The sequence below is a fragment of the Lasiodiplodia theobromae genome (assembly GCF_012971845.1).
Source record: "Lasiodiplodia theobromae strain AM2As chromosome Unknown scaffold_6, whole genome shotgun sequence".
In the NCBI taxonomy this organism is placed as follows: Eukaryota; Fungi; Ascomycota; class Dothideomycetes; order Botryosphaeriales; family Botryosphaeriaceae; genus Lasiodiplodia; species Lasiodiplodia theobromae.
In genome coordinates this window covers 651,488-665,785 of record NW_023336552.1, presented here as the reverse complement: position 1 = coordinate 665,785, position 14,298 = coordinate 651,488, and the positions used below count along the sequence as shown (strand labels likewise).

Genomic DNA, 14,298 nt, shown 5'->3' with positions numbered 1-14,298 from the left:
GGGGGCGTTACGTGCGACCGGAGCTGCGGACCTGGGGAACTCATCCTTCCACTAATACCTCGGAAAGAATCGGAGGCACGGGACAAATTTTAAGGCGTTTATAACGGGAGGATGTACCACGGCTTCTCCACTGGTTTTAGTGGTTCAGCGAAACTCCCACGCGACATCAGAGACCGGCAGTTTGTTTAAATTGTTTATTGGATTGTATTCAGTTACACGATAAAAGTAAGTGTTGAAGCGAAACGAATGAAGATGGATGTGGCAAAGTCTTCTGTCCGCGGAGACCAAAACACGCTCATCTACTCTAGGTATGATGGAGACATGCAAAAGAAGCTGCACAATGGATATGGATATGAAATACTCAATGGAAATATGCGATAAGGCTCCTACTACACAAACGCCATTCAAATACAAAAAAGGACGAAGAACGGATTACCTCAAACACCGACAACAAGATTCATAGGGGTGGTTGTGGTAAGGAATGGATGTCGGCAGGTGATTGTTGTCGCGCAAGAAGTAAGATGGGGCCCAAAGGTGGCTTGGTCCTGCTTATTCCCCCATGGGTCCACGACTGCGAGGGGCAAGACAGTCCGTTCAGAGTATCAGACCGTCAGTGTCTCTCCGTCTCGTTATTCGTCTCGCTCACGTCGTCAAACTCGTCGATCTCTCACGTCATCATCTCCTATCAAGTCCCAGTCAGTATCGCTATCACTTAGTCGTCTGACAGCAGAAAGAGGTGGATCAAGGCAAGGGGCAGGCAGGGCGAAAGAGAAAGGGAAGGGCATACCTGAGCAGTCTCGATGCTTGCTTAGCTCCTCCAGCTGCCACCACCACGGCCCCTGGTGCCGAGCCTGAACAGAGCCCTCGCGCTTCCGATCCAGCCGTGATGACCAGAGCCGATCTGGCTGCCAGCAGCGGCACCGGCGACAGCAGCGGTACCAGCACCGACGGCGACGGCGTTCGAGTGGGCAAGCGCACGCTGCTCAGCGCGGACCTGGGCCCTCGCTGCGCGGCGGGGGAACACCATGGGGCCGAAGTAGCGGCACGGGAGATAGGTGGCGACGCCAAAGGCAGCGGCGTTGAGGCCGAGGGCCACCATCTCGGAGGAGGTCTGAAGTGCGAGACGCATGGTGTTGTTGTTGGTTGAGTGGAGAGTGGAGGTGTTTGCTCAGAGGGACGAAGCCTGCTGCCGTGCAACGGTCGGATCAGGCTTAAGAGGGGTAAGAGCAGGAAAGTACTAGGTACTTGGACGAGGATAGGGTGACGGAAGCAAGGTTGATGAGGCTGCCTTGCTTGCAGACAGATGAAGTGTGGAGGGAGGACAAAGGCAGCAAGAGGTGGAAGAGTGGTAGGTGTCACTTGGTCTTCCCCTCCTTCCTCTCCCTCTTATAAGGTTGGCTAAAGCAGCCAGGCCCGGGCTTACCGGCACAGGTACGTACCTCGACGTCTGCGACACTACATTGGATGGAGCGGAGCTGAGTCGCTCGAGGAGCCAACCAGCAGCCCAGTCCACCTCGCTATGGTAGTGTGGCAGTGGCGTGAACCACGCAGCACCCATTCCCAGGGCCAGCCATGTCACAAGGGAGTGCTGTGAGTGGTCGGATGGCGCTCTGGCTAGGCTTCCCCGCATTTTTGGTCGCGCGTCCCCGCTTCCCAGCCGTCTGGGGCCGCCCGCAGCCCCCTGCCGTGTGGCCACAAGAGGAAGGCCAGCGGCTGGCGATTGGCTGACCGACTGCTGATCCAAGTCCGCTGTGACGCCCAGCTCCCTGACCAATCTGCGAGAGCGAGCGATGCGGTGGTTGTTGTCCGTGTTCTGTCAGGGATCGTTTGGCATCCTGGAAAGACGCTGCTTTAACGATCGCTTCGTGATTGGGTGGCACCCATGCACTGTCGCCCCTGATTGGCTCTTCGCCGACGCGAGTACAGCTGCACGCTTGCGGACGGCCTTCCTGATGGTGGTGTGACCGGTAGGTGCAGAAATGCAATGCCGTGCTCGGTGTAACACATATAGCCTCGAAGTGCCGTCGGCGTCATCAGTGTCGCGCGCTGGTGGTGTGCTCTTCGAACGACCCCTACAGATGTCCTATCTGCTGTTTCATAGCCCCTTGCTCTTCTCGGTGGTGCAGCAGTACATAAGAGACGGTGCGCCCCCGCTTTGTGAGGTACTTTCTTCGACGGAGCCTGGCGGCACCCGTTTCGGCCCAACTGCCTTGCACACTCGGCTGTTTCAAGGAGGAGTCGCACCGCTTGGACGAATGATAGCTAGAGGCGATAGTGCAGGTCGCTGCTGCCATGCAAAGCGCCGAGTGTACACCCGGGCATTAGGCCGTCGCGACTACGTGGCGTGAGCCACACTTGATCGTCTGGAGTCCATTTTCGAGCGAACGCCTCAGCGGGTATACGTGAGGGGTAAAACTGGACCATGAGTAACCGGCCTACTACGCTTTTGGCTCGTGCGATGAGATGAAATGAGATCCGCTCTCCTTTGAACATGTCGGCCATCGCGCTTCCCCTCTGGTTCGGGAACGAGACGCTCGTTTCTTCGGGCTTTGCGACACTCGCGCCGTCTTCTAGGACCTTGCTGCTGGCCATGGGGCATTTTGCAGCGCTGGAGACGGAATGCGGGACCAACGGTGAATGCACGTGATGACGTCGGTGCGTACCTCGCTGTCTATCGACCATGCGCGGTAGCGACCAGCGCATGGCTTACCGTCAAACGCTAGTCAGCCAACACGGTTCTTCAACCTACCAAGAAGGGGATCAGCCTATGCCAAAAAAGGATGGTTCAGTGTGGGAGTTGAGGCTGGTGACTAGACGGGGAGTTTTCACTTCGTAGTTAAAAGACGGTTTGGGGTTTATCGGATCAAAGCTTACCAGAGGGACGGAACGCAGACGCAGAAGTCTCGAACTCATGCAGGTACCCCCTCGAGCGTCATGCTGGGTAATGCCCAGCCTCTCGACATGGCAGCGGGGTGAGATGTAGTCGATGTAGCTCGGTCCTTCTGCGGCCAGGCCTTAGGCACTTGTCTGCCTGAGGCACCAACAGGCTCACGTCTGCACCTTCCGGCTCTCCCGCACTTGACTGTCGACAACGTCATTGCACTGACTTTAATCGAAAAAGAAGCTTTTCTCACCTCGTTCTAATCCTTGCAAGCTCATTTCATAACCTTAGCGTGCATCCAGGGGAGCTTCTTCGCGAAGATACGATTCCTGTCCACGACGGTGCGTTGCACCGTACTGGCCTTCGTCTTGCCCTCTTCTTCTCATTCTTTCCTTTCTCATTCTTCTCTTCTCACGTGGCGCGCCGTTTCACTCGATCTCCTCACTCAACGCCCGAGCAGGGTTGTTGGAGGCCGCCCGTCAGCGCCGTTGGCGATTAACTTTCCATCGAGCAGGCATCGAGGCACAGTGCAATAATGAAGACGCCGCTTGTGCCGCTCTCGCTTACTTTGCCGCGCGCATACATCCAGATCTCATGGCCTGGTGTTGGCGGGCGGCCTCTTGTCATGCGCGTATCGCGTGTGAAGGGATTTCGGTTGCCTTGTTTTGCTGCCTGACGCATGGCTGTGGGCCTGGTGGTACGGCGTGAGACATCAGTGCGATCGAGCCGGCCAACACGGTCATCAAACGCGCGAAATGCAAGCCTCTGGGACGGCCGGAGCTATCAATTACCCCATCTGTGTCAGTTGCGGCGTTCACGACGGCTGCCTTGTGGGGACCGCAAGCAGAGATCGAAGAGGCGCAGCTTGGGGGCCAAAAAAGGATCCAAATTTTCCCACTGAACATCCGGCAAGGCAAGCCGGTGCCGCGTGCACCGAGGGGGAGAGACCAAAGAGAGTATGTAAGCAAAGCGACGAGCCTACTGATCCTGCGACGCGTGAATGTTTGCAGTCATGGCACCGGGCGGTTTCCTGAAAGGTCTTCGGCGCGCTTTCCGTGCGACAGTTTCACCCACGAGCCGCCAGGAACATAAAGCAACCGGCCTCCTCGCATCTCCTCCCTGCTTTGAGCCACGGCACTGACGCCCCGCCAAGCACCGCAACGCGTTTGCCTTCTTGCCCTTGCGACAGCGAGCCACGCGTGCCGGCAGCGCGTGCGCGGGACTCGGCCAGCACAGCACTTACGTGCCCGGAATATGCCTGAATGCAGCAGTTCATCATCAGGATGGCGCTCCCTGCCTCTCCCCCAGCTTATCGCACTTTGGCCCGAGGTTCATTCGCTCTCTTGCCGTCTGCATTCGTCGCCTTGCTTTTGCGAACGCCTGTTCTACCGTTGGCCTTTTCATGTCTTTCTTTGTTGTCGCTGCAGCGCTTCCCTTCGTTACCAGGCCCGCGGTCTCTGGCTTGCATATTGATTCGCCCTCCACCTTTTAAGGCAAATGGTCTGCTCCGCACGCTCGGCTCCAAATTTCCGTCTATCAAAGTGCCATGAATCTTTTTGCCTTCTTTCTTCCCCCACCCCAGCTTTTGCATGCCCGGCGAATCACACTGTGCCATCTAAGCTAAGCTATTTCTGTTGGTCCCGAAGGGTGGTAAGCCACATGTTATCTCATCCATCAAGAGTAGGGGCCTTATTCACTGCCTGCCAATGAGACCTGGGTCCATCAGCACGCAATTTTGCGGCCTATCATCCCCACTACGCGACTGTGGTCACCCGCTCTCGACCAGTTCCACTGCATCTGATTTTCAGGCAGCCTCAGGACGCCGTGGTGCCAGTGACACCCCGGAAACAGCCGTTTTCTCATACAATCAATCGACCGCTGTACCGACTGACCACAGCAGACCCTACCCGTCACCTTCCAACCACGCGTGCACACGCGCCCTTCTTCCAGCCTTGCCAGACGAAGATGACAGGCAAGCAGTAAGGCTGATGAGACAGAGTGTGAGTCATGTCGTCATTCAACGCTTCTCCCCGCTCACAAACCCCGCTATCCATCGGCTGTGGCTCCGCAAACGAGATTTTCGAATGAAGGTAGAAAATTTTGGTTGGAGCTTGTGATACTCGATCTCCTCCCTTCTTCAGATATGGGCTGACGATTACTCCCAAATAACGCCCCGTTCTGCATCGAGCCGAACACGGCAGCCAAACTGCAGTCATCTACCACACGTCTGGAGAGATGAGAGGGTGGTGCAGCCTCTCGATTGTTGGGCTTCTCATCATGTGGTTGCGTAGAAGGCATGCTGTGCTCGTTGCCTACTTTCTCCCCTGCCACTCTTGCTCTCCTGCCTCCGATAGTCGCGTGGTCTCTCCTGATTATGCGCCTCCTCTAATGATGTGTAAGACTGTTAAATTAACATATTACCCTGTTGGTCGTCCACAAAAGAAATTAGGGGCCTGGTAATCTGACTGGCTGTCATGTTGGGTGGCTGTTGATGTTATAGTCGTGCGAGCTGCCATAAGACATTCATTTGCTACCACGACGCACAGAGATGCCATCATCCAGCCCATAACCGCAGCCAACCCCGCTCCACTACGTGCAGCCGGGCCTCCCGTCCTCCCTTCCTTTGTCCGACCCGGGAAAGGATTCGGCCCCAGGATTGCTTGTTTCTCGCGTTGCGTTACGAGCCGATCGTTTGCACGGAGCACGTTCCGACAAAAGGAAAAAAAGGCAAACTATAATCATCGTGATTTGCGCATGAAACGAATAAACAAATGCAGGCTATGTCAAACTGGTGGATACGGTTGCATCCGTCATTTCTGGATGCGTGTGCTGCTGCTGCTAGCTGAGATCCTCTGGATGCCTGAGGTTCGCCTTTTTTGTTAGTGTACGACAAAGTTCGCACGCCTGCTGAACTGCTTCTCCCCTTGCGAACTCGGCCGATTTTCTAGGTACGTCCGCTTGCATATCATGTTCTAGAACGTGAATACCATGCTTTGGATGTGATTGATAGGTAACTTGTCTTTGATTCAAGAGAAGTCCTAATGCAAGCCGAGTTTCGTCACTGATACACACGTATGTCTGCAACAGGAGATAGACGATTGATCATACCGAGAGGAGTAATTCGGTCGCAGATGGATGTCTGATTATCCTGCTGCTGAAGGATTGAAGCTCGTCTCATAAACGTAAAACCAGCCGCGATTGCCGCCTGGGCTGCCCTGCTGCATGCAGGAGCAGAAGGATCGAAACTTAGTCAGATCCAAGGGCTATTCTCACATGCTATGGATATGAGATGATCGGTGAATCGAATGGAACCTGCTTTGCCACATCGTCTGGCCGACAGTGACGAAACCTAGTTGTCTGTACGGGCCGGGTAATAGAGCCGAAGGAGGTCGGTTTCAAGGCGAACTCGAAGCCGTAGCAGTGATATTCATGAAGACAAACCAATTTGAATCGGCAGCTCCGAAACATACCACGAGCATATTGAGGCATTGCTCGGTATAGCGACTAAATGGGTAGCAAAAGCGAACGAGACAAAAAATAGAGCATTGCAGGAAAAAAAATACGAAAATAAAAAGGGGCACAGATCTGAAGGGCAGAATTCCTGTCTAGTCCAACAGGTTATTGGATTTGCATTCCAGCTCCTGGATTCTGCTGCGGTTCGTCCATTGTGGATCTGGAAGAGCTGCGTTGTCATCAAGTCTGCTCGTGATTAGTCGTGCTGGAATGGCGCTTTTGAACACGAAAGCGAGCTCTGCCTGGGCCGGCGAACGCCCCGTGTTGGTAGCATTTTGAAGACGGTGAGGAGTGCGGTGTGGAGCCAAAACTTGGTTGTGCTCGGCGGGTGCCACGCATGTGTTGGGGGAAAGAGCGCTTCGGCCGACTTTTTGCACGGCGCGATCATGAGAGAGTTTGCCTGCTAGTTCGGGCCTTCCCGAGTCAGGATCGCGGCGCCGTGTCAGCGCAGTCGTCACTCATCGAGGCTGGAGTCTGAAGAAGTTGTGAAGTCGACGGGAATAGAAGGAGGCGCAAGAGCGAGGTCCCGCTTCGGCGCGGCGAGGTCCACAAAGCGGGAAAGGGCAATGTCAGAAAATTCCTCCAGGAGAGGCCGGTGGGAAGAGGAGCAATTGAGCAGTCAGCTGAGCTCAGTGGTGATGACAGCTCATCCACCGCTCGAGCAAAGGATGCATCGTGAGGGCAGACTTAAGCTGAAACAAGGAAACGAAGCAATCCTGTTGTTGAGCATCGCGGGCGTGCTCGCGGGACTGCCTGTTGCGGCTAGGGGCAGGAGGAAGTGCGGAGGCGCGCGGATTAGTCGATGGCTTGCGTTGGTTTAGGCAGCAGCGGAATAACACGAAGCTGATAAGCCAGTGCGCAGGGCTGAAGGCGCGCCATGTCGCCAGGCACGCTGCTGACAGCAGGCCGGCGTGCAGGCCGCACAGCGTGTCTTCGTTTTCGCCCGAAGCTTTCACCGGTGAGTGAAGATTGGGCGGGCGGTGGTGGCGCGCGTGTGTGTGAGGCTCAGGCGGCTGGGGCGATCGCGGAGAATTGGGCGTGGGGGCGGTTTCTATTCCTGCGCCCGCGGGCCAGGCAGCGGCCTGCTTTGCCTCGATTTTATACGCAGCGTAGAGAATGCGGCTGAACGTTTTCGTGCGCCGCGCGTGGCCAGGGGGCGGCTGCAAGAGCCGCAGGCAGGCAGCAATAATGCGAACCGTCAGCAGGCAACCGCGTGTGCATCCAGGTTCCAGCCCCCAAAACGCCGGGCCAGTGGCACGGAGGCCGCGCACCCTGCTCAGCGTTGCCTGCCGCCCGCCCAAGATTGTATATAGCCACACCGCAAGCTACGCACAGCGAGCAGCAGACCTTCTAGACGTCGTCGTCGGGCTCTTATCCGCCCACGCCCCCTCGCTCCCCCCGGCCCCGACTAGGCGGATCCTCGGCCCCGTCCGCCCAGCCGCGCCAACGTCACCACGCAGCCGCGACCCTCCGCCCCCGAGGCCTATTCTCTCAAAACCCTACGCCCACCCAAAGCGCCGATGCGTTGTTGTGCCTGCCCCAGTGCTGCTTCCGACGCGCCCTCGACACCCGGCCTTCCGACCGGCCCGTGCTGACTGGCGCCCCCGCATGCGACCAACCGATCTCCGCCGCCTGCGACTGCTGAAACTGGCCTCTTAACATGAACACGGATTACTTCGACTTGCACGAAGGCCTAGCAACCACTCAGCGAGCCCAGGCCAAGTCCGCTGCCCTGGTGCAGCCGCTCGGCGACGCCCTAGCCTGCCCCTACTGCGAGTGCGAGCTCTTCGACCGCGATGACGCCCTTTTGCACCATGTCCGCACGAGCCACGCCGCCCAAATCCAGGGCTCCGGTGTGAAGGAAGGCACCCCCCTATTTAGGAAGCTACTACGCGACGAGGCTCTTCACAAAGCGTGAGTCCGCGCCTGCCCGCCTGCGCCCGCCCGCGCCCTCCTAACCCGTCGAGCAGGAAGCAGATAGCCACCGCTCAGCACCAGCGCCGCCTCGAGGAGCAGCGCCGCCAAAAGCATTCCCGCCGCCACGATGCCGGCAAGACGCCGGATCTGAACCGGCTTACCCTGCAGAGTAAGACCCCATGGGCCGAGGGCGACCTTCTCCGCCCCACGCGTAAGCGTGCTGGATCTGACATTCCTGCGTCAGAGTCGCCTAACCGCTCCCCCGTCCGCCAGGATGCAAAGTCCCGGAAGGCTCGCGGCATGGACCCCGCAGTGGAGCCCCAGATTGCCGACGTGGAGATGGCCGAGGAATATGCAAGACTGCATCGGCCAGAGCCACGTGCCCAGTCTTACTCCACCCTGCCCTTCCACCCCCAGGCAGGTGTAACCCACCGCGATCACGGGTCCGCCTCGCCCTCATCGGTGTCCCACCATGGCACCCCAGTACCTCCCTCGGTGCCAAGTCCGTCGGCGGCCGTCTTGCCTATGCCGACGAACGAACAGTGGCCTGACCTAGTGCTGCAACCAGACTCACGCCCAATCTCTCAGGAGCAGCTCGCCGCTGAAGTAAAATCAATCTATGCCGGCCTCACCATGGTCGAGTCCAAGTGCATTCATGTCGATAAGGCTCAGGCCACCGCCGAGAGAGACCCCGTCTCCGGTCAACACCCAAGGCTGGCCCCAGATCACTGGCAAGCCCTCATCGCATTACATAGGACTTTACTTCACGAACATCACGATTTCTTTTTGGCGTCACAGCATCCCTCGGCGAGCCCGGCCCTGCGCCGTCTTGCCGCTAAGTATTCCATGCCGGCCCGAATGTGGAAGCATGGCATTCATTCCTTTCTGGAGCTTCTTCGTCATCGTCTGCCGGAATCCTTGGAGTACATGCTTACATTCATATATCTGGCGTACCAAATGATGGCGCTTCTTTATGAAACAGTACCTGCTTTCGAAGATACTTGGATCGAATGTCTCGGAGATCTTGGACGGTACCGGATGGCAATTGAAGACGAGGACCTCCGGGACCGCGAAACGTGGGCAGGTGTTGCCCGTTTTTGGTACAGCAAAGCCGCCGATAAGAGCCCCGCCGTGGGCCGGCTCTACCACCACCTGGCCATCCTGGCCAGGCCTAATGCTCTGCAGCAGCTCTACTTTTACAGTCGTTCTCTCACCTGCGTTCAGCCATTCATGAGCGCACGCGAGTCCATTCTTACCCTTTTCGACCCCATTCTCGGCCGCTCATCTACGTCTTATTCTCATTCACTTCCCGTCGAAACCAGCTTTATACGTGCCCATGGATTACTTTTCGAAAAAGATCAAGCATTTCAGCAACATACGTTTGACCACAACCTCAGCGACTTTATCCGACAGTTGGACACCAGCATTGGACGTGTCACTTCGAAATGGAAGGAACAGGGAGCGTACATGGCTATTGCGAACATTGCCAGCCTGTTTGATTACGGAAGCGAGGACAACTTCCTGCGTCTCGCTTTTGCGGCGCAGCTGCAACAAATTATATTTGAGAGGAATGACGATCCGGATCGGCAGCCTCCCCCCGTCCTGCCTCCCACACATCCCGCGCCTGACGACATGAAAATTGACCACCAGACTGCCAACACTTTTCCTAGCGCTTGCCGTCTTACCTTCGATACATTACACGTCGTCCTTCGGCGCTTCGGGGACAAGAATGTCCTGACTCATTTTCACATTCTACTCGCTTTCCTGAATCAACTTGCAACGCTTCCTTACGATACCACCTACATTTTCGAATACGTTCAATGGGAGGATCTCGCCTTCTTCCTCAATACCCTGGCCAAGTCTGAGACTGTCACGCCGGCAATTGAATCCCCCGCTTTCCTTCATGAAGGGGAAGAAGACTTCCGACCGTTGCCTGAGGACTACCTCATCCGGGGTCAGCTGTGGGCTCACTCGTATTATCCGGCAACATGGTTTAGCGGTGTTGTGGATGAGGAGGAGCGGATGCTGGAGCTGGCATCGACAATTAGATCTCGGACCGAGAGGATCCTGTGGCTTGGGATCCGCCTCGCGTCGGTAAGTGTTTGTCCTGGATCAATCGATCCAACGTAAAGGGGCTAACGTGCTGGCAGAAAAACATTGGTCTGATCTACGACAGCGCTAGTCACAGCTGGAGTACCCATCGCTCAGGTAACGCGATGGATGTGGATGAATGAATATGCCCGTGCAAGCAGTGCCCGTCGCACAGATGACATGAACCTTTGAAATCGGGCGCGTGGCTTCCGCGCCCGAAATAATAGCAATGCTGTCGCCAAGCGCCACATGCACCGATTCACGTCGGTCAGCGTGCCGCCCAAGCTACGAGGTTTTAGCCTCAGCTGAACTGCCCTGAAAGGGCACGTGTAATAAGCGGCACGCAAACACATGTCAACGGGAAACAAACAAAAACGCGGCGCAACTTGAGTGACCCTGGTGTCTCAAGGGCCATGCCGTCGCGCAGTAGATGAAACAAATAACAATACAAGAACAATTATCGGGTATCGTACTGACCATATTCTGAGCACCCGAGTGGAAAGTCGGGAATATGGAGTGCCCTCCTTCGCTTTAGAAGGGGGCGATTCACCTCCTCAACTACACGTCATTTTGCGTCATCCTTATTTCTTAAGCTACGTACAGAGGGGTATTGTAGCCGAAAGCTACCGTGAATTTTTTGCTCATGACATGGATCGTTGAGGCTATCATCAGGATGTAGACGTGGCATTGACAATTACACGTTCACATCCGGACGATAGCTTCCACTTCCCACATATGTCGTTCCTCGAACAAAAAAAAACGGATGCATTTTTACCCCATCCTCTGGGGCCTTCTATTCTTCACGCCAACCTTCAGCTGGAATACCCCTCTGTATCCTCTCGGAGCAGATCAAATCGCCACAGTATCGGTAATGGAGATCCAGGCTGGATTTTCTGCAGGAGCGCGGGCCGAGCCCATGAAGAATGCTTGGGAGTCACACCAAAGCACCCTGGCAGCAGACATGCAAGGGGAGAGCGATGAATAACCTTATTTCTTCGGTTGATCATGATTGATGAGGTGCGAGACCCATGTTTGAAATAACTTTCTTCTCCACATGTCATCCCTCTCTTGTCGATGTCTTGGAAAAGGGGACGAAATTGCTCTTGTGATACGCATCTGTTTCCTCGAGGGGTTCCCCATACCGTTTCTTCATCGAACAAGCGGAAAAAGCCGATAAGGTAATTTGTGCCGACTGGATGATTGAGGGACATGCTGGTGGTCTAGAAATTGTAAGAGTGGCTTCATCTTCGACGCTCTCAGAACACGCAGTCCTCTTTCCCCATCTCCCTGTTCATTTCCTCTCCACCAAAATCTCTCCACTTGTACGCATCATGGCCCCCTTCGCTCTACCTCCGCTCATTCACCATCATAACGTCCTTCTCCTACAACGCGGTATCCCTAGTGAGATCAAAAACACACTCATCAGCATCTCATTGGCGCTTCTAGCCGTGGTTGTCATTCTGTTCATCATCATTGCGATCATGTGTTGTCGTCGCCGGTAAACAAAGAGGCTATCCGGAAGAGAAAAGACTGCTCAGACAACTTTCTGGTGAGTTTTTGCATGGCGAAATTAGTATATCAAATGCAACAGGCTCACCAGATCCACTCTCAGCTATAATCAAAACCTACTCACATAACAACAACTACCGCCAGGCTCCGGTTATGCTTTGGTTGGTCTCTTGAGGCTCATGGCGGAATTGAGAACTCAATAATCGCTCCGATAATTTTGATGTACCGAAGCATATAAAGTTCTCACCACTTCGTGCACCGCATTGCCCGACAGATGTTTCGTGGAGAAGAACATGGCAATTTGGATTTTGCATACCCCTTTGCACCTTTGCATCACTAGTAAGCCAGAACCCGAAGCACACAAACCTCATACTTTGCTGATTGACATTTACTTTCTTTGGTTCTCCTCTAGAACAAAACGTGGCTACACTCTGTTCAGAATGCCTTTGCAAGCGTGCGGTCACAACAAAATTTCCGGTCGTGCGAGGGATGTGTGGCAAGCATCGAAGATAACAAGTCATGATCGAGATGATCGCCAAGTTAGCAAAAATGTTCCTTGTGGAAGAGAAGCCCATTCATTGAAAAACCCACATCATATGTCTTGAGGAAGACGTCAAGAGGCCTTGAGCTTAATCTAAACGAATGTTCATTACTCTAGTTGACATCAGCTCTTCGAATTTGCACACACGAATGCAGCAGCGGCCGGATCAGTCAAGCCCTTACTATTTCGATATTCACCTCAAAATCCACCAAATCCTTATCCTTCATTGTCTTTGCATCGGTGCAGCCTGGACCGTGGATGTCTGGTCCGCGTGGCCGTGTCTGAGCGGTACTGGATCGGGTGCCTTGATCATCTTCTGCTGCTTCATGATCGCACATTTCGAGACAATATGTTACCGCATTAGTGTCTATGGTGAGCATTAAATCTCCTGTCCTTCTTTCTATTTTGAGGAAAAAATTATCTCATCGCGATGTCTAGCTAACTGTTGCGTAGAGCGAATTTACCACGATGATCAAACGTAAACGATCATTGTCGTCTGTTGCAGCTACATGAGTGTGGGAAGGGTCGCTATGTTTTGCTTGGTTGATTGGTTTATATTTCTATGGGACTACGAGGCTGGCGTATCGCACTGTGTAGCTCTTTGAAATTAAGTAGGATGCTCGGAAAACATATAGCTAATGAAGTCTTCATAAAACTGTGGAATCGTAGCCTCTCCGTTTCGGCCTCCTCATACAACGAATGACAGTTTGGCTGTGGGCATGATATTCGTATTTGCTTTTAAGTTACTGTTGACCCCATTTCTGTTAACACCAAGGATCGCTATTGTAGAATTATATTGTGGGAACAATCAAAGTATGACTGATTACCAGCCACAAATACCTGACATTGGATGTCACTCCACGTTGATTGTAGAATTCTACCCGCCACCTCTATAAGGAACATATCTTTAATGTTGATCATTTCAGTCCGGTATGGCCAAGAGCTTGAATTCCCTTGCCATCACTACCGCCAAGCACCACCCTGTCTTGACCCTACAGGCTGCCAGATCACCTGCGAGCCCTTAATAAAGATGCAACTGTACAGTTTATCGGATTTCCAGCACCAGAACTCCAATTGTATTCCTCTCCAACCATGGCACGGCCCAGCGAATCCCGTCGTCTCCGCATCGCCTACCTCCTCACCCTTGCGACGTCAATCAGCCTCGTCATAACCAGTACTATGATCATAGTGAACGTCGGACCGCTACTGCCTCAACCCCAGAGGGACGCGAATATCCGTTTAGGGGTCATCCTGGCGCTCGCGTGCTCGGCCACGCTTTCGTCGGCGCTGCTCGTCACCACCGAGGTCATGAACTACCGGTACCACGGCGAACATTTCTTGTGTGTCCCCAACAGCGGTATGTACTTCTTACTGTTCCACTTCTCGGCGGTGAAGAGTACTGAAGTTCGTCGCAGAAGCTCATCTGATCCGCCCCGGGCCCGGCTCGACGGATGCCACGAGCGGCAGAAACGGCTCGCGGGCGCAGCAGCGACGAGGGAATACGGCTGCGCCTTCGAGCGCGCGGTCTCACTCGTCTGAAACGATTCAGGCAGCTCTCTCGAACACAGGCTCAGAGCCGAACGCCAAGTCAGGGGGGACGTCAACTGAAGCAAAAGGTCAGAATGCCGAAAAGGTGTCGGGCGTAGCAACTCAAACGGACCGGCCAGGTGAGCACCCAACAAAGCCTTATAACATCATGATAGGAATGCTAATACAACTCTTAGGCACATTCTGATGCGATGCAGTCTGGAGAGACTCTTGTCAGAGTATGGCTACCTGTCACGGACGTGGTATATGAGTTGGCTACGCTATAATGACTTATTGAGTTCATCTTAGTACTTGCTTT

General features: G+C 54.6%; 3 protein-coding genes across 3 annotated transcripts; 2 read left to right on the top strand and 1 right to left on the bottom strand.

Moving 5' to 3' along the window:
* Positions 1-808: 808 nt before the first annotated feature.
* On the bottom strand, positions 809-1,129 carry LTHEOB_2466 (uncharacterized protein; the record flags this gene model as incomplete). Its single annotated transcript, XM_035511281.1, has 1 exon — positions 809-1,129. The coding sequence occupies one exon, from the start codon at positions 1,127-1,129 to the stop codon at positions 809-811; it is 321 nt and encodes a 106-aa protein (XP_035364175.1).
* A 6,925-nt stretch (positions 1,130-8,054) lies between these two features.
* On the top strand, positions 8,055-10,545 carry LTHEOB_2465 (Telomerase-binding protein; the record flags this gene model as incomplete). The annotated part of the gene is made up of 3 exons (XM_035511280.1): positions 8,055-8,308; positions 8,365-10,405; positions 10,462-10,545. 3 exons carry the CDS (start codon positions 8,055-8,057, stop codon positions 10,543-10,545), a joined length of 2,379 nt encoding a protein of 792 aa, XP_035364174.1.
* Positions 10,546-13,544: 2,999 nt separating this feature from the next.
* On the top strand, positions 13,545-14,187 carry LTHEOB_2464 (uncharacterized protein; the record flags this gene model as incomplete). Its single annotated transcript, XM_035511279.1, has 3 exons — positions 13,545-13,809; positions 13,868-14,119; positions 14,177-14,187. 3 exons carry the CDS (start codon positions 13,545-13,547, stop codon positions 14,185-14,187), a joined length of 528 nt encoding a protein of 175 aa, XP_035364173.1.
* Positions 14,188-14,298: the final 111 nt, after the last annotated feature.